This window comes from Pseudophryne corroboree, chromosome 1 (assembly GCF_028390025.1).
Source record: "Pseudophryne corroboree isolate aPseCor3 chromosome 1, aPseCor3.hap2, whole genome shotgun sequence".
Classification (NCBI taxonomy): Eukaryota; Metazoa; Chordata; class Amphibia; order Anura; family Myobatrachidae; genus Pseudophryne; species Pseudophryne corroboree.
Window position 1 is genome coordinate 80,948,335 of NC_086444.1, and position 18,913 is coordinate 80,967,247.

At 48.2% G+C, this 18,913-nt stretch overlaps 2 protein-coding genes across 3 annotated transcripts in view; one reads left to right on the plus strand and one right to left on the minus strand.

Annotated features, from left to right (window-relative positions):
- Window positions 1-18,913, minus strand: part of NADK2 (NAD kinase 2, mitochondrial) — a 298,406-nt gene that overhangs the window by 131,853 nt on the left and 147,640 nt on the right. The window lies entirely within an intron of this gene.
- MRPS15 (mitochondrial ribosomal protein S15) overlaps window positions 1-18,913 on the plus strand; it is a 111,747-nt gene that overhangs the window by 52,426 nt on the left and 40,408 nt on the right. For both annotated transcript variants that reach the window (XM_063961025.1, XM_063961029.1), the window contains exons 4-5: window positions 2,193-2,241; window positions 4,996-5,080. In XM_063961025.1, coding sequence (XP_063817095.1) covers window positions 2,193-2,241; window positions 4,996-5,080 — 134 coding nt within the window. The remainder of the gene's footprint in view (window positions 1-2,192; window positions 2,242-4,995; window positions 5,081-18,913) is intronic.

Genomic DNA, 18,913 nt, shown 5'->3' on the forward strand with positions numbered 1-18,913 from the left:
CTTCAGGGTCAGGCGGTATTGATCCAATCGGACAACATCACGTCAGTCGCCCACGTAAACAGACCGGGCGGCACGAGAAGCAGGAGGGCAATGGCAGAAGCTGCAAGGATTTTCGCTGGGCGGAAAATCATGTGATAGCACTGTCAGCAGTGTTCATTCCGGGAGTGGACAACTGGGAAGCAGACTTCCTCAGCAGACACGACCTTCACCCGGGAGAGTGGGGACTTCACCCAGAAGTCTTCCACCTGATTGTAAACCGTTGGGAAAAACAAAAGGTGGACATAATGGCGTCCCGTCTAAACAAAAAACTAGACAGATATTGCGCCAGGTCAAGGGACCCTCAGGCAATAGCGGTGGACGCTCTGGTAACACCGTGGGTGTACCAGTCAGTGTATGTGTTCCCTCCTCTGCCCCTCATACCAAAAGTACTGAGAATCATAAGAAGGAGAGGAGTAAGAACTATACTCGTGGTTCCGGATTGGCCAAGAAGGACTTGGTATCCGGAACTTCAAGAGATGCTCACGGACGAACCGTGGCCTCTACCTCTAAGAAAGGACCTGCTCCAGCAAGGGCCTTGTCTGTTCCAAGACTTACCGTGGCTGCGTTTGACGGCATGGCGGTTGAACGCCGGATCCTGAAGATCCCTACCCTGGTCAAGGCCAGGAAAGACGTAACCGCAAAACATTATCACCGCATTTGGCGAAAATATGTTGCGTGGGGTGAGGCCAAGAAGGCCCCTACAGAGGAATTTCAACTGGGTCGTTTCCTCCATTTCCTACAAACAGGACTGTCTATGGGCCTAAAATTAGGGTCCATTAAGGTTCAAATTTCGGCCCTGTCGATTTTCTTCCAAAAAGAACTGGCTTCAGTGCCTGAAGTTCAGACATTTGTAAAAGGGGTACTGCATATACAGTCTCCTTTTGTGCCTCCAGTGGCACCTTGGGGATCTCAATGTTGTGTTGAGTTTCCTAAAGTCACATTGGTTTGAACCACTCACCACTGTGGACTTAAAATATCTCACATGGAAGTGACGAGTTAGCCCTGGTTTCAGCCAGGCGGGTGTCAGAATTGGCGGTTTTATCATATAAAAGCCCTTACTTAATATTTCATTCTGAAAGGGCAGAATTGAGGACTCGTCCTCAAATTTTCTACCTAAGGTGGTTTCTGCATTTCACATGAACCAACCTATTGTGGTACCTGCGGCTACTAAGGACTTGGAGGATTCCAAGTTGCTTGACGTGGTCAGGACCCTGAAAATACATGTTTCCAGGACGGCTGGAGTCAGAAATTCTGACTCGCTGTTTATCCTGTATGCACCCAACAAACTGGGTGCTCCTGCTTCTAAGCAGACGATTGCTCGTTGGATTTGTAGTACAATTCAGCTTGCACATTCTGTGGCAGGCCTGCCACAGCCAAAAATCTTAAAATGCCCACTCCACAAGGAAGGTGGGCTCATCTTGGGCAGCTGCCCGAGGGGTCTCGGCTTTACAACTTTGCCGAGCAGTTACTTGGTCAGGAGCAAATACGTTTGTAAAATTCTACAAATTTGATATCTTGGCTGAGGAGGACCTGGAGTTCTCTCATTCGGTGCTGCAGAGTCATCCGCACTCTCCCGCCCGTTTGGGAGCTTTGGTATAATCCCCATGGTCCTTACGGAGTTCCCAGCATCCACTAGGACGTCAGAGAAAATAAGAATTTACTTACCGATAATTCTATTTCTCGTAGTCCGTAGTGGATGCTGGGCGCCCATCCCAAGTGCGGATTGTCTGCAATACTGGTACATAATTATTGTTACCAAAAAATTCGGGTTATTGTTGTAGTGAGCCATCTTTTCTAGAGGCTCCTCTATTATCATGCTGTTAACTGGGTTCAGATCACAAGTTGTACAGTGTGATTGGTGTGGCTGGTATGAGTCTTACCCGGGATTCAAAATCCTTCCTTATTGTGTACGCTCGTCCGGGCACAGTATCCTAACTGAGGCTTGGAGGAGGGTCATAGGGGGAGGAGCCAGTGCACACCAGGTGATCCTAAAGCTTTCTTTAGATGTGCCCAGTCTCCTGCGGAGCCGCTATTCCCCATGGTCCTTACGGAGTTCCCAGCATCCACTACGGACTACGAGAAATAGAATTATCGGTAAGTAAATTCTTATTTTTTGTCCACCTCATTTCAGTAATGTTTTTTTTTTTTCCCAGGGTTGATGATGTTGTTAAACGATTATTGTCCCTAGATATGGCGAGCCAGGTCAGTATTGCTTTGTCGATTGATCTTATTGCTGCATGAGACTTCAGTAGATCACTTGGGTGGGGGGGTATCAAATGGCACTTTTCGCTTATGTTTTTGTAGGGTGAATGGGGATTCGCCCTATTCAACAGGAGGAACGTTTTTTTGCCTAGGTGAAAAATTCGTCTGGAGCGAAAAATAAGTGGACCAGCGAATCCACGTGTTTTCGCACCAGCAAATGGTGGGCTTTTAACAAAAATTTCAACAATTTTGAGGCATTTTTCACCAGTGCATTTTCGCTCAAAAAAAAAAAAAAGTGAGAAGGCATTGGTGAAAATGCCTTAAAAAAAAGGATGAAAACACCCTGCAATTGAATACCCCGGGGGAGGGGGGGGCGAATTCAATAGCTCCGAAATGATTGGAGCTAATTAAATACCCGCCTTAGTGTTCTTTAAATGGCAGAGCTCACAGTGTACTGGAAAGTGAGATGTTCCAGCATACAGCCTATGAATGTGAGAGATTACAAAGAACTTTTCCAAAAAAGCACAGCTTGGTATATGGCTTTCCTTTCTAGAATGTAGTTCTTTCTGTGTCCGTTATGGGCATATGCAGTGGTGGCTCCAGAGGCGGGGCTGCAGCACAGTCCAGAATTCAATTTTGTGAGCCACTCTAACTGCCAGTGAGACCCCTGTTGGTGGTGATTGGCAGTGTTTGGGGCGGCAGTTGGTGTGGCTCCCCTATTTGAATTTTGAACTGTGCTGCAGCCTCACCTCTGCAACTGCCACTGATTCCAGTGCATATGGGCCCTTTATTAGGCCTTTAATATTACTAGCCAGGAGCCATGTTTCCAGGGATGGGGATCTCATTTCTTAAATGCCCCTGTACTCCGCACACTAATATGTTGTTTTACAGTTTTGTACTGGGCTTCAATATGTACAGAAAATGCTTTTATAATAATAAGGATTTATTTATATAGCACTCTTTCTCCAGTAGGACTCAAGGTGCTTAACAGATAGAATGAACATAATACAGTACAGAAACAATGAAGTACACAAAAGCTTTTAATAAAATACAGAAGGCATGGAGATACTAAAGAGTCAATTAAGGAAATGATTGAGTAAACAGGAAAGTCTTGAGTCTGTGTGTGAAGGATTCTAGAGTGGGGGCCGTGAACTGTATGGGGAAGTGAGTTCCATAGAGTTGGAGCAGCATGGCTAAAAGCTTGACCCCCAGATTAATTCATGGAGATTGTAGGTAATGCTAAAAGTCCTTCATCTACAGATTACAGTAAGGAATCAGAAGCTGCATCACGTACCTTGGGCCCTGGTCATGTAGGGCTTTGAAAGTGAGTAAGCCAATCTTGAAGACTATTCGCTATCTTACAGGCAGCCATTGGAGGGAGTAGAGTATGGGTGCTAACAGCCTGGCAGCTCCGTTTTGTACTAGCTGTAAGCGGTGCACCTCTTTTCCTGGGAGACCTAGGTAGAGGGTATTGCGGTAGTCTAATCAAGGTGTATGACTTTTGGCAGATCTTCAGAGGGAATATAAGGGTAAATATTAAAGGTTAATATGGCGGTGGAGAGGTATTAGTGTACGTTATGTGCACTGATAACGCTCCCCCCCCCCAAGTATTAATGCGGCTGTACGTGCTCAGTTACAGGAATGCTATGCATCTCTGTCATTATCTGCGCTGCTGTATAAAAGATAGCATGCGGATAGGCAGGGCGGTGTAAGAATGGTCAGTAGCGCTGACCATTGCGACACCTGTAGCTATCGATTTCGACAGCTGCAGGTATTGTTGCCCTTACACCACAGCCAGGGACAGCGCTATCCCTGGCTGTGGCGGCTACCGATTACGGGCTGCATGTGAGATCTTGCGATAGTAGCGAGATCTTGCACATGCGCAGTGGAGCCAGGCAGGAAGACACAGCGCGTCAGCACTAAGCGTATGCGCTGTGCACTCAGGCAGGGTTCGTCGGAGGGCGAGGCATGTTGGTAATGTATCTTGTTGATGTCGAAGCAGGAAGTGATAATTCGGCACTATCTGTGTCGTTATAATACATCTCCCCCCTAAGTGCTTGATTCTGGTTATGTTTCACAGATGAATGAGGATTTGATTGTGGCTGATATGATGTTTAAACGTCAAGCCACCGTCCAGGACATCGCCAATATTCTGCACATGTTCATGTTTTTGTAATTCTGAACCCCCAAGTGTAAGTCCAGTTAGTTGGCCATGCTGCAGTCTTGTCCTTTGACCTATCATAAGGCCCCCTGTTTATCAGGGTTCAGTTACAGCCAACTGGCACTCGTCCACTCCTGGAGCTCAGCTAGACAGCCTGTTAGGATTGTTATTGGGTACTCAATGCCCGGAGTGAAGGACCGGTACAGTTGTGTATCCTCTGCATAGCAGTGGTAGACCAGGCCATGGCGCCTGATTATTTCACCCAGTGGTAGCATGTATACTGCATAAAGCATGAGGGATAGTATAGAACCTTGTGGGACACCACGTGACAGTGGCACTGGTGACGATGAGTATATTCCAGACGAAAGATACATTATTTGTATAATAACTGGCATTCTAGCTGCAATAACAAAGGAGCTAACTACAAGACAGGTAAAATGCTATTTTATCTAATGTGCATGCTTTAAAACTCTACTAGTTTATTCTTGTGTGATGAGTACTTCTCTTACAGATTGTAGGAACAACCTGAAACTAGGATTCTGTAGTCTAGTTCCTCCATTTCCTCTTATTTTGCTTCTGTTTATGTTCTCTAGTCTGATAAAGTCAAGATTAAAATACAGCAACTTGTGGACAAAGTGAAGAGAACTCCTGATGACACCACATCTGCAGAAGTCCACAGTGAGTGCGATGTTTCATTAGTGGGGTCGGGGGTTACTTTGAAGTAGGTTTACAAACAGAATTTTTGTGTACGTGAAGCTCTAGCATAAACCACTTTGAACGTTTGAGATGTTTTCAACCGAATGAGCACCCCTGCAAACACACTGTAGCTGTACACTTCCGCTATTGTCAGAGAAAAGGTAACCTTCGCATTATCCCCGAAACCTTGCACTAACCGCTCTCTGATTTCACTTCCACTCATGACAAGTATAACAAAAAATTAATTGTTCGTTCGTTGCTCTTCACGACAGCACACCAAAACACACATGGACGATAATAGACACCACTCAGGAAGTGACTGCCATAGATCAACAACAACACAGTTGTGAAACATTGATATGCCAACGTCCTCGAACCATATTGAGGTTTCTGTCCATTGCAGCCACAGCAAGCACACGATGGCGAGTTTGTTAACTTAATAGTCAGACCTCATACATTACTTTGGGCCTTATTTAGATATTGACGCAGATCGTTGCATCCGCTGCAAGATCTGCATCCATCTCCTCACATGTTGATGGCCGCGCCAGCACATGGCATGGCCACCCATCATGTGTGGCACAGCCTCACGATGAATTGCGGACACCGACCCCCACCTGCGCAGCCTGGCTACGCTGGCAGACAGTCCGCCGCCTTTTTTTAGTTTTATTGGAGCAGCTGTGCGTGACGTCACTCAGCTGCCCCTGAAAACACCGAAACGCCTGTCTGCACACCTGTTTAATGTTCAATTTACTGTCGCTTCTAACGTCCTATTCCATTAGTCACTAATTACTGGTTTAGTCTGATCCATACATGTTTCTTCTTGTGTAATTATGTAATAGTACGCTGCGCATGGTGAACATAGAATGTAGCAATAATGAAGAACATTGCAAAATGTGGAAATTCAATTTCCTAACATTTCTACCCTGCAATGTTCTATGATTACTGGAAGCTAGAAAAAAAAAGGCTTCAATGATTCTTCATACTTGTGTACAGGTTGTAGGGTTGTTAGAACAGTCACATAGGTTCAGGAAATCCTTCTAACTTTTTGTTGCCACACATTCAGAAATGCTATAAGTACAAAGAAATTGAAATATATCGCCCCTTGAGGCCCATAGGATTACCACGGAATTCCATTTTAAATGGCCAAAATCCATACTGAAATATCTTGGGGTATTCATTTCTCAGTCTTACAAATTACCGGGATAACTTCCCCGGTCTTTTTGCTTGGATTATAGCTGACCTTGCGCTCTATAATATTCTAGTGGCTGGGCAATATCACGGTGGTTAAATATTCTCTACCTATACCAAACCCTGCATGTTGAGATCAACATTTACAGTCAAAATTTATATGGCGTAGCAGGTCTCCTAGGATCAAGTTAGCCCTTCATAAAAAAAAACTTACCACCTGAGAAGGTAGGGTCTTCCAAGACCTCAAATCCTACTATTCAGCGTCTCATCTTAGCTACTCTACTCTGCCTGCACCACTAGATGGCAGGTGTCCAGTATTCAGTTTGCTGGAGATCTGCTAACCTGTGGATCAATAATTTCATATGCAGAACTTTGTGCTAAAGTTTCTGATCTCCCCCCCCCACATAAATTCTGTGCGTACCTTCAGCTTAGGCATTTTATGGAGTATCTCCTGTCAGGGCATACTCCCCCTTGACATCCCTGTTTGCACCTCTACATAAAAGCTTGATTTCTATACTTTTTCTCATTCCTCCTTGATTATGCTCTGACCCACCCTACACCCCGGATGTGGACAGCTGGGAGGTCCTAAGAGCTGCTGTGGCATCTGCTTTGATCTCTATCACAATTAGAGTATGCAAATAAAGTGTATTTCTTTTTCATCCACTAGGGGTCACTGGAGTACTCTTGGGATATGGACGGTTTCCGTAGGAACAAGGCACTGAATATTAAAATTTAGAACTCTCCTTCCCTCCATATCCCAGAGTACCTCAGTGTTTTTTCTGTGCTTCTCGTAGCAACAGGGCTTGTGTGGAGCTTAACCACACTACTTTGAATATTTTTATTTTTAATTTTTTTTTTTCTACTTTTACATTTTTTGCTCACAGCACATCCCTTCCTAGTTTCTGTAAAAACTTGGGTCCGGGATAGTGCACGGAGCAGCGCATGGCGTGTCGGTCCTCACAAAGAGCACCCTCAGCCACACGCAGCTCATTCCCTGACTGCTGCTACAGCTGGACGGAGCTTACAGATAGAAGCCCCGTCACAGCCTTCGCTTCTGGAGTCAGGTATGCTGGGGGGACGGGGCGGTCAGCGCACGCTGCCGCCCCGCTGTGTGGGGACACTGTTCACTGACGCCGCTCTCACTGAGCCCGCACCCGCCTCTCCTGACAGGCCGCCCCGGCAACCGCTCCGAGCAGCGCCGCTGAGACCCGCCGGCCGCCGCTCACACCCGCCGGCCGCCGCGCTCACCCGCCGCTCGCACCCGCCGGCCGCCGCTCACACCCGCCGGCCGCCGATGTAGGACCGCGCTCCATTACAGCGCTCCCCGCACCCTGATTGCGCTGGGAGTGAGATACCCGCGCCCCGGTAATTCCCGCTCAGACAGCGGTACACGAGCCACGGGGGAGGGAGCAGAAGGGGGGGGGGAGATGACATTAGCGGAGGGCTGCATAAGGGGGGTGACATTGATGAAATAGGCTGTTAAGCCTATATTACAGGGTTGGCTGCACTTGTTACATATACCCTGCACTGTGAGGTATGGAGGCCATTTTAATCTTGCTTCCTGTCTTCCAGTTTGTGATTCCAGAACGTTCCTGTACTACATCTATACTCCACCGGCGGCGCAGGGGTGTTGGTGGGAATTTGGGATCAGTTTCATATAGTACTGGCCACGTGCACTACACTATATATATATATATATATATATATATATATATATATATATATATATATATATATCTGGCAGAGAGAGAGAGACACCTTAGTACTATTTACTGAGTCGTGCAGGTTGTCTGTCTTTGTATGTTGTATTGTCTGTCTGCATAATGAGTAAGGCACCGGCAAAACCAAAAAAGCACTGCCATGTCTCTGACAGTGTGTTACCGGATGGTTCTACCACATGCGCAGTATGTTTTGTGGATTCAGCTACGAATACAATCTCTGCTCCGCTGTCTAAGCCGGTTTCATCCCCGGACCCTCCATGGGCTATGCTAGCAGATGTCATGGCTGGATTGCAATCAGAATTGGCCGCCGCTCGACAGGAGCGGGAAGCGGCAAGATCTGAGTCTAGGGTGAGACCGCTAGGACTACCGGAGGGGTCTCAGCCTTGCCAACAGTCTAAGTCCATTTTGGGTAGTAGGGATAAATTTACTTTGTCTTATGATTTACCAGTTTCTCTGACGTCCTAGTGGATGCTGGGAACTCCGTAAGGACCATGGGGAATAGCGGGCTCCGAAGGAGGCTGGGCACTCCAGAAAGATTTATGACTACCTGGTGTGCACTGGCTCCTCCCACTATGACCCTCCTCCAAGCCTCAGTTAGATTTTGTGCCCGGCCGAGGTTGGATGCACACTAGGGGCTCTCCTGAGCCCTTAGAAAGAAAGTATAGATTTAGGTTTTTTATTTTCAGTGAGACCTGCTGGCAACAGGCTCACTGCAGCGAGGGACTAAGGGGAGAAGAAGCGAACTCGCCTGCTTGCAGCCGGATTGGGCTTCTTAGGCTACTGGACACCATTAGCTCCAGAGGGATCGACCGCAGGCCCAGTCCTTGGTGTTCGGTCCCGGAGCCGCGCCGCCGCCCCCCTTACAGAGCCAGAAGCAAGAAGAGGTCCGGAAAATCGGCGGCAGAAGACATCAGTCTTCACCAAGGTAGCGCACAGCACTGCAGCTGTGCGCCATTGCTCCTCACACACACTTCACACTCCGGTCACTGAGGGTGCAGGGCGCTGGGGGGGGGCGCCCTGAGAAGCAATATTAACACCTTGGCTGGCAAAAATACCACAATATATAGCCCCAGAGGCTATATATGTGGAAAATACCCCTGCCAGAATATAGAAAAAAGCGGGAGAATAGTCCGCGGAAAAGGGGCGGAGCTATCTCCCACAGCACACTGGCGCCATTTCTTCTTCACAGATCCGCTGGAAGGAAGCTCCCTGGCTCTCCCCTGCAGTCTACACTACAGAACAGGGTAAAAACAGAGAGGGGGGGCACTAAATTTAGGCGCAGTATAAATTATATAAAAAAAGCAGCTATAGGGGACATAACTCAGTTAGTCCCTGCATTATATAGCGCTCTGGTGTGTGCTGGCATACTCTCACTCTGTCCCCCCAAAGGGCTTTTGTGGGTCCTGTCCTCAGTTGGAGCATTCCTTGTGTGTGTGCGGTGTGTCGGTACGGCTGTGTCGACATGTTTGATGAGGATAATGATGTGGAGGCGGAGCAGATGCCTTTAGAAGGGATGTCACCCCCTGCGGGGCAGACACCTGAGTGGTTGAACTTATGGAAAGAAATGAGTGCACGTAGACTCCTTACATAAGAAATTTGACGACATGCCAAATGTGGGACAGCCGACTTCTCAGCTCGTGCCTGTCCAGGCGTCGCACAGGTCATCAGGGGCTCTAAAACGCCCGCTACCTCAGACCGCAGACCCAGATGTTGACACTGATACTGACACCAGTGTCGACGACGATGAGTCTAACCTGATGCCCACTAAGGCCATTCACTGCATGATTGAGGCAATGAAAGAGGTGTTACACATTTCTGATATAAATACAGGTACCACTAAAAAGGGTATAATGTTTGGGGAGAAAAAACTACCCGTAGTTTTTCCCCCATCAGATGAATTAAATGAAGTGTGTGAAGAAGCGTGGGCTTTCCCTGATAAAAAATTGGTAATTCCTAAGAAGGTACTAATGGCGTTCCCTTTCCCGCCAGAGGATAGGTCACGTTGGGAAACACCTCCTAGGGTGGATAAAGCGCTCACACGTTTGTCTAAAAAGGTGGCACTACCGTCTCCGGATACGGCCGCCCTCAAGGAACCTGCTGATAGAAAGCAGGAGGCGATCCTGAAGTCTGTATATACACACTCAGGCATTATACTTAGGCCAGCGATTGCGTCAGCTTGGATGTGCAGTGCTGCCGCTGCGTGGTCAGATAAACTGTCAGAAAATATTGACACATTAGACAGAGACACGATCCTGTTAACCATAGACCATATAAAAGACTCAGTCTTATATATGAGAGATGCACAGAGGGAAATCTGCCGACTGGCATCTAAAGTAAGTGCATTGTCCATTTCTGCTAGGAGAGGATTATGGACTCGCCAGTGGACAGGAGATGCAGATTCTAAAAGGCACATGGAAGTGTTGCCATATAAGGGTGAGGAATTATTTGGGGATGGTCTCTCGGACCTAGTTTCCACAGCAACGTCTGGGAAGTCAGCATTTTTACCCCATGTCCCCTCACAGCCTAAGAAGGCGCCGTTTTATCAGGTTCAGTCCTTTCGGACCCAGAAAAACAGGCGTGGAAAAGGCGGGTCTTTTCTGTCCAGAGGCAGAGGTAGGGGAAAAAGGCTGCAACAAACAGCAGGTTCCCAGGAGCAAAAGCCCTCCCCCGCTTCTTCTTCCAAGTCCGCCGCATGACGGTGGGGCTCCACAGGCGGAGCCAGGTACGGTGGGGGGCCGCCTCAAGAATTTCAGCGATCAGTGGGCTCGCTCACAGGTGGATCCCTGGACCCTTCAAATAGTATCTCAGGGGTACAAACTGGAATTCGAGGCGCCTCCACCCCACCGGTTCCTAAAATCTGCCTTGCCGATTGCTCCCTCAGACAGGGAGGCGGTGCTAGCGGCAATTCACAAGCTGTATTCCCAGCAGGTGATAATCAAGGTACCCCTACTTCAACAAGGCCGGGGTTACTATTCCACACTATTTGTGGTACCGAAACCGGACGGTTCGGTGAGACCCATTTTAAATTTGAAATCCTTGAACACATACATAAAAAAATTCAAGTTCAAGATGGAATCGCTCAGGGCGGTTATTGCAAGCCTGGACGAGGGGGATTACATGGTATCCCTGGACATCAAGGATGCTTACTTGCATGTCCCCATTTACCATCCTCACCAGGAGTACCTCAGATTTGTGGTACAGGATTGCCATTACCAATTCCAGACGCTGCCGTTTGGACTGTCCACGGCACCGAGGGTATTTACCAAGGTTATGGCGGAAATGATGATACTCCTTCGGAAAAAGGGAGTTATAATTATCCCGTACTTGGACGATCTCCTAATAAAAGCGAGGTCCAAGGAACAGTTGTTGGTGGGAGTAGCACTATCTCAGGAGGTGCTGCACCAGCACGGCTGGATTCTGAATATCCCAAAGTCACAGCTGGTTCCGACGACACGGCTACTGTTCCTGGGTATGATTCTGGATACAGTCCAGAAGAAAGTGTTTCTCCCGGAGGAGAAAGCCAGGGAGTTGTCATCTCTAGTCAGAGACCTCCTGAAACCAAAACAGGTATCAGTGCATCGCTGCACGCGGGTCCTGGGAAAGATGGTGGCTTCTTACGAAGCAATTCCCTTCGGCAGGTTCCATGCCAGAATCTTTCAGTGGGACCTGTTGGACCAGTGGTCCGGATCGCATCTTCAGATGCATCGCTTAATAACCCTGTCTCCAAGAACCAGGGTGTCTCTACTGTGGTGGCTGCAGAGAGCCCATCTTCTAGAGGGCCGCAGGTTCGGCATACAAGGACTGGGTCCTGGTGACCACGGATGCCAGCCTTCGAGGCTGGGGGGCAGTCACACAGGGAAGAAACTTCCAAGGACTATGGTCGAGTCAGGAGACTTCCCTTCACATAAATATTCTGGAACTAAGGGCCATCTACAATGCCCTAAGTCAAGCAAAATCCCTGCTCCTACACCAGCCGGTGCTGATCCAGTCAGACAACATCACGGCAGTCGCTCATGTAAATCGACAGGGCGGCACAAGAAGCAGGATGGCGATGGCAGAAGCCACAAGAATTCTCCGATGGGCGGAGAATCATGTACTAGCACTGTCAGCAGTGTTCATTCCGGGAGTGGACAACTGGGAAGCAGACTTCCTCAGCAGACACGACCTCCACCCGGGAGAGTGGGGACTTCACCCAGAAGTCTTCCAGATGCTGGTAAACCGTTGGGAAAAACCACAGGTGGACATGATGGCGTCCCGTCTCAACAAAAAGTTAAAAAGATATTGCGCCAGGTCAAGGGACCCTCAGGCGATAGCTGTGGACGCTCTAGTGACACCGTGGGTATACCAGTCGGTTTATGTGTTCCCTCCTCTGCCTCTCATACCAAAGGTATTGAGAATAATAAGAAAGCGAGGAGTAAACACAATTCTCGTGGTTCCGGATTGGCCAAGACGAGCGTGGTACCCGGAACTTCAAGAGATGCTCTCAGAGGACCCGTGGCCTCTACCGCTCAGACAGGACCTGCTACAGCAGGGGCCCTGTCTGTTCCAAGACTTACCGCGGCTGCGTTTGACGGTATGGCGGTTGAACACCGGATCCTAAAGGAAAAGGGTATTCCGGAAGAAGTCATTCCTACGCTTATTAAGGCCAGGAAAGATGTTACGGCAAAGCATTATCACCGCATATGGCGGAAATATGTTGCATGGTGCGAGGCCAAAAAGGCCCCAACAGAGGAATTTCAACTAGGTCGATTTCTGCATTTCCTGCAAGCAGGAGTGAATATGGGCCTAAAACTAGGCTCCATTAAAGTACAGATCTCGGCTCTGTCGATTTTCTTTCAAAAGGAACTAGCTTCAGTACCTGAAGTTCAGACATTTGTGAAAGGAGTGCTGCATATTCAGCCCCCGTTTGTGCCTCCTGTGGCACCTTGGGATCTCAACGTGATGTTGAGTTTCTTAAAATCATATTGGTTTGAGCCACTAAAAACCGTGGATCTGAAATATCTCACGTGGAAAGTGGTCATGTTATTGGCCTTGGCTTCAGCCAGGCGAGTGTCAGAATTGGCGGCTTTATCATGTAAAAGCCCTTATCTGATTTTCCATATGATAGGGCAGAATTGAGGACTCGTCCCCAATTTCTCCCTAAGGTGGTGTCAGCGTTTCACCTGAACCAGCCTATTGGGGTGCCGGCGGCTACTAGTGAATTGGAGGACTCCAAGTTGCTAGACGTTGTCAGGGCCCTGAAAATATATGTTTCCAGGACGGCTGGAGTCAGAAAATCTGACTCGCTGTTTATCCTGTATGCACCCAACAAGCTGGGTGCTCCAGCTTCTAAGCAGTCTATTGCTCGCTGGATTTGTAGTACAGTTCAGCTTGCACATTCTGTGGCAGGCCTACCACAGCCAAAATCTGTAAATGCCCATTCCACAAGGAAGGTGGGCTCATCTTGGGCGGCTGCCCGAGGGGTCTCGGCTTTACAACTTTGCCGAGCAGCTACTTGGTCAGGGGCAAACACGTTTGCAAAATTCTACAAATTTGATACCCTGGCTGAGGAGGACCTGGAGTTCTCTCATTCGGTGCTACAGAGTCATCCGCACTCTCCCGCCCGTTTGGGAGCTTTGGTATAATCCCCATGGTCCTTACGGAGTTCCCAGCATCCACTAGGACGTCAGAGAAAATAAGAATTTACTCACCGGTAATTCTATTTCTCGTAGTCCGTAGTGGATGCTGGGCGCCCATCCCAAGTGCGGATTGTCTGCAATACTTGTATATAGTTATTGTTAACTAAAGGGTTATTGTTGAGCCATCTGTTGAGAGGCTCAGTTGTTTTCATACTGTCAAACTGGATATAGTATCACGAGTTGTACGGTGTGATTGGTGTGGCTGGTAAGAGTCTTACCCGGGATTCTAGATCCTTCCTTATTATGTCAGCTCGTCCGGGCACAGTGTCCTAACTGAGGCTTGGAGGAGGGTCATAGTGGGAGGAGCCAGTGCACACCAGGTAGTCATAAATCTTTCTGGAGTGCCCAGCCTCCTTCGGAGCCCGCTATTCCCCATGGTCCTTACGGAGTTCCCAGCATCCACTACGGACTACGAGAAATAGAATTACCGGTGAGTAAATTCTTATTTTCTGCTATGTTACAGTCTGATGATTCTATGCCAGACCTCACTGCGCAAGATGACGGTGAGGAGGGCGAAGTAGACCAGCAGTCCGATATTGAATATTTTGACAGCCCAGGCATTGATAATCTCATCAGAGCGGTGCGTCAGTCTCTGAGGTTTACAGAATCTGAGGAGCCTCTGACAAATGATGAAGTCGTCTTTGCTAAACGACAGAGGACTCCAATGTGTTTTCCGGTTTCGGAATCTCTTAATAAGATGTTACTGGAAACACGAAAGAATCCGGATAAACGGTTTTCTATACCTCGCAGATTAAAGTCTAGTTACCCGTTTCCGGAGTCTGTGACAGCTACATGGGAGAATCCGCCATTGGTGGATTCGTCTGTGTCTAAACTTACAAAGAAATTAACCATACCAGTACCAACGGCTACTACGCTTAAAGACCCTTCAGACCGTAAAATTGAAGCTATGCTAAAATCCATGTATATAGCAGCAGGAGTGTTGCTTAGACCTGGGTGGTTGGCATTTGGGTAACTAAGGCGCTCATGGTATGGATAACTCAAGTCTGCCCTACATGACGATCACCTTATACTTCTCGCTGATCAAATCTGGGAAGCTGCTGATTATCTATGTACAGCTTCTACTGACGTCTGTCAGCTCACTTCTCGCCTTTCATCGTCGCTAGTTGCAGCACGACGAGCACTCTGGCTGCGCTCTTGGCAAGCGGAGGCGGAGGTCAAAAGAGGTATAGAGGCGTTACCTTACGGTGGCGAGAAGTTGTTTGGTCCTGAATTGGACAAATGGATTGCTGAGGCCACGGGTGGCAAGTCTGTTTTCTTACCATTGCCTCCAACGGCGCCTAGGCGGAAATACTCGGGCCCGGCGTTCAAATCCTTTCGGCCTCAGCCCTTTCGAGGCCGTGGTAGGGGACCAGCCACGGCCGGTCGAGGGCGTGGTTTCCAACAAACCAACGCCAGTCGTCAAGACGCTAAGGTCACCGACAAGACAGTGGCATGACGGACTCCCAGCCCATCTTGGATCTCCAGTTGTGGGAGCACGCCTTCAGACGTTCCATTTGGCGTGGTTACAGACGTCCACAGATGGGTGGATCCGCAATTTAGTGCTAAAAGGTTACAAAATAGAGTTCGATTGTCTCCCGCCACTGCGGTTTTTCAAGACAGGACTGCCTGTGTCGGACGACAAACGGACGGTTCTGCAACTTGCCATTCAGTCTCTGCTGGAGTCGGCAGTTTTGATTCCGGTCCCTGTACACCAACAGGGGCAGGGTTATTATTCCAGTCTGTTTGTGGTACCAAAGCCGGATGGCTCGGTCAGGCCAATATTGAACTTAAAGGGCCTCAATCAGTACGTCACTTACTACAGATTCAAGATGGAATCTCTGCGGTCGGTAATTGCAGGTTTAGAGCCACAGGAATTCATGATTGCGCTGGATCTCAAAGATGCGTATTTACACATTCCGATTTGGCCACCTCATCAGAGGTTCTTGCGGTTTGCAATCCGGCAGAACCATTACCAGTTTCAGGCTCTACCGTTTGGCCTCTCGTCAGCGCCTCGGGTATTCACCAAAGTGATGTCTGTGATGATAGCTCATCTCAGATCCCTGTGAGTGATAATAGTTCCGTACTTGGACGATCTGCTCATCAAAGCTCCGTCTCAACAGATGCTCCTCCAACATGCGTTGCTAACGTACGATGTCCTAGTTCAGCACGGTTGGATTGTCAACTTCAAGAAATCACATCTGATTCCGTCTCAACGACTGCAATTCCTCTGTATGATTCTCGATACGGTAAATCAAAGAATTTACCTACCAGAACAGAAAGTACAGATCATTCGTCATCTGGTTCGATTGGTGCTCAAGCCACGAACAGTCTCTGTACATTTGTGCATTCGCCTCTTAGGCACAATGGTGGCGGCTTTCGAAGCGCTTCAGTTCGGGAGACTTCACTCACGTCCTTTTCAACTGGATGTGCTCGCACAGTGGTCGGGCTCGCATCTGCAGATTCACCACAGAGTGAGGTTGTCGCCACGGGCCAGGGTATCTCTACTCTGGTGGCTCAATGTACACAATCTGACCGCAGGGAAACGGTTCGGCGCCTGGAATTGGATAATTCTAACGACGGACGCGAGTCTCAGAGGTTGGGGAGCTGTAGTTCAAAATTGTCAGCTCCAGGGTCTCTGGGCGGCTCACGAAAGATTGCTGTCTATAAATGTCCTGGAACTCCGGGCAATTTACAATGCGCTACGACAAGCAGTGCACATTCTTCGGTCTCAACCTGTCCAGGTGCAGTCAGACAATGCGACGGCGGTCGCATACATCAACAAACAAGGAGGAACGAGAAGCCGCATGGCAATGCGAGAAGTAGCTCGAATCCTCAATTGGGCCGAGCGTCACCAAGTGATGTTGTCGGCAGTGTTCATTCCGGGAGTGGACAACTGGGAGGCGGATTATCTCAGCCGTCGGGATTTTCATCCAGGAGAATGGGCATTACATCCAGAAGTGTTTCACATGTTGGCCCAGAGGTGGGGTTACCCTCAAGTGGACCTGATGGCATCTCGCCACAATCCCCAAACGCCCCAGTATGTGTCCAGAACGCGAGATCCAAAGGCAGTGGCGGTGGATGCTCTCACCGTCGCGTGGCCGTACAGCCTCGTGTACCTGTTTCAACCGTTTCCGCTGCTCCCTCTGTTGCTAAAATGGATCAAAAGAGAGTCCGTCACAGTCATACTAGTGGCGCCTCATTTGCCTCGGAGAGCTTGGTTCTCGGATCTCCGAGGACTACTTGCAGACCAGCCTTGGCCGCTCCCACTTCGTCTGGACCTGTTACAACAGGGTCCGTTCCTTTACCCCGATTTAGCGCGGCTGCGTTTGACAGGGTGGCTGTTGAGACCGCCCTCTTAAGGAGAGAGAGCATTCCAGAATCTGTTATACCAACCATGTTACGTGCTAGGAAGCCAGTTACGGCAGCTCATTATTACAGAATTTGGCGTGCCTATATAGGTTGGTGTGAGGATCGGAAGTTTCCGACATCATCTTTCAAGTTATCCCGTCTTTTGTTATTTCTACAGACGGGGTTAGATGGAGGACTGCGTTTATCTACACTAAAGGTGCAGGTATCTGCTTTGTCAATTTACTTTCAAAGACGATTGGCTCTATTGCCGTCTGTACACACTTTTCTGCAAGGTGTCCTCAGAGTACAGCCTCCATTCATTCCACCTACAGCGCCATGGGACTTGAATCTGGTTTTAGATTTCTTACAGTCGTCATATTTTGAACCCTTACACCAAGTGGATATTAAGTTTCTCACTTGGAAAACAATTTTCCTACTAGCCTTGGCTTCGGCAAGGCGTGTTTCCGATTTGGGTGCCTTGTCATGCAAGCCACCGTATTTGGTGTTTCATGATGACCGAGCGGAACTTCGGACGAATCCCGCTTTCCTACCAAAGGTAGTGTCATCCTTTCACATCAATCAACCAATAGTAGTTCCTGTGTTGACAGGAAATTCTGGAACCTTGGATGTGGTACGCGCATTACGCGTTTATGTGTCCCGAACGTCTACAGTTCGTAAGACGGATACGTTGTTTGTTCTGTATGATGCTGCCAAGATGGGTTGGCCAGCTTCTAAGCAGACCTTATCCAGATGGATTAAACTGACCATACGTCAGGCTTACCTTCATGCTAGGTTACAGCCGCCTACATCAGTAACAGCTCATTCCACACGTTCTGTGGGAACTTCATGGGCAGCTGGTCGTGGGGCTTCTACGACGCAGCTTTGCCGTGCGGCTACCTGGTCATCCGTGCACACGTTTGTGCGCTTTTACAAGTTTGATACGTTTGCGGCATCAGCATCTAGCTTTGGCCGCCTAGTGTTACAGGTGCCAAACTGCTCTCCCGCTCACGGGGGAAGCTTTGGTACGTCCCAAGAGTACTCCACCGACCCCTAGTGGATGAAAAAGAAAATAGGATTTTGGTACTTACCAGGTAAATCCTTTTCTTTGAATCCATAGGGGGCACTGGACGCCCACCCAGAGCAGTTTTACCTAGTTTGCGGTAAGTTCAGGGAATCGTATGGTAACACATTCTCACCGATTGGTTCAAGTTTCAAGTTCTATCGCTTATTGTGCCAACTGTCTAGTTGTCAGTCACGTTATGTGTCAACTTTATTGTTGTCCGTTCTGTTATATGTAATTCTCCATTGTCAACCTCTCTATCGCTCCTGTTCGGCTCAGTAAAAAACACTGAGGTACTCTGGGATATGGAGGGGAGGAGAGTTCTAAATTTTAATATTCAGTGCCTTGTTCCTACGGAAACCGTCCATATCCCAAGAGTACTCCAGTGCCCCCTATGGATTCAAAGAAAAGGATTTACCTGGTAAGTACCCAAATCCTATTTTTAGATGGTGTCCTACCCCAGACAGGCTAGCTAAAATGTATTCCACCGCATCTCCTATGCGTGGGAAGGAGGTGTTCAGGTTGGATCATTTTTACATATATGGTGGACATGTCCCAAGATTTCTCTCTTTTGGGTTAAAGTCTGTTCCCTTTATCCCAGAGTACAGTTTCAAGTAAGCACGAATACACGTTTCCAGGTATATTTAATGCCTGTAGTGTAGGGTAGGTGCAAGTATGCACTGATCAATAGTAGAAAACATAAAACCAATATAATACTCAGGCGCTATTTCTGTTTAGTATGACAAGCTACCACTTCTAATGAGAGGATACCGATGACCCTCAAATGCAAATAAAAATAATAATAAACACTGTCTATGAA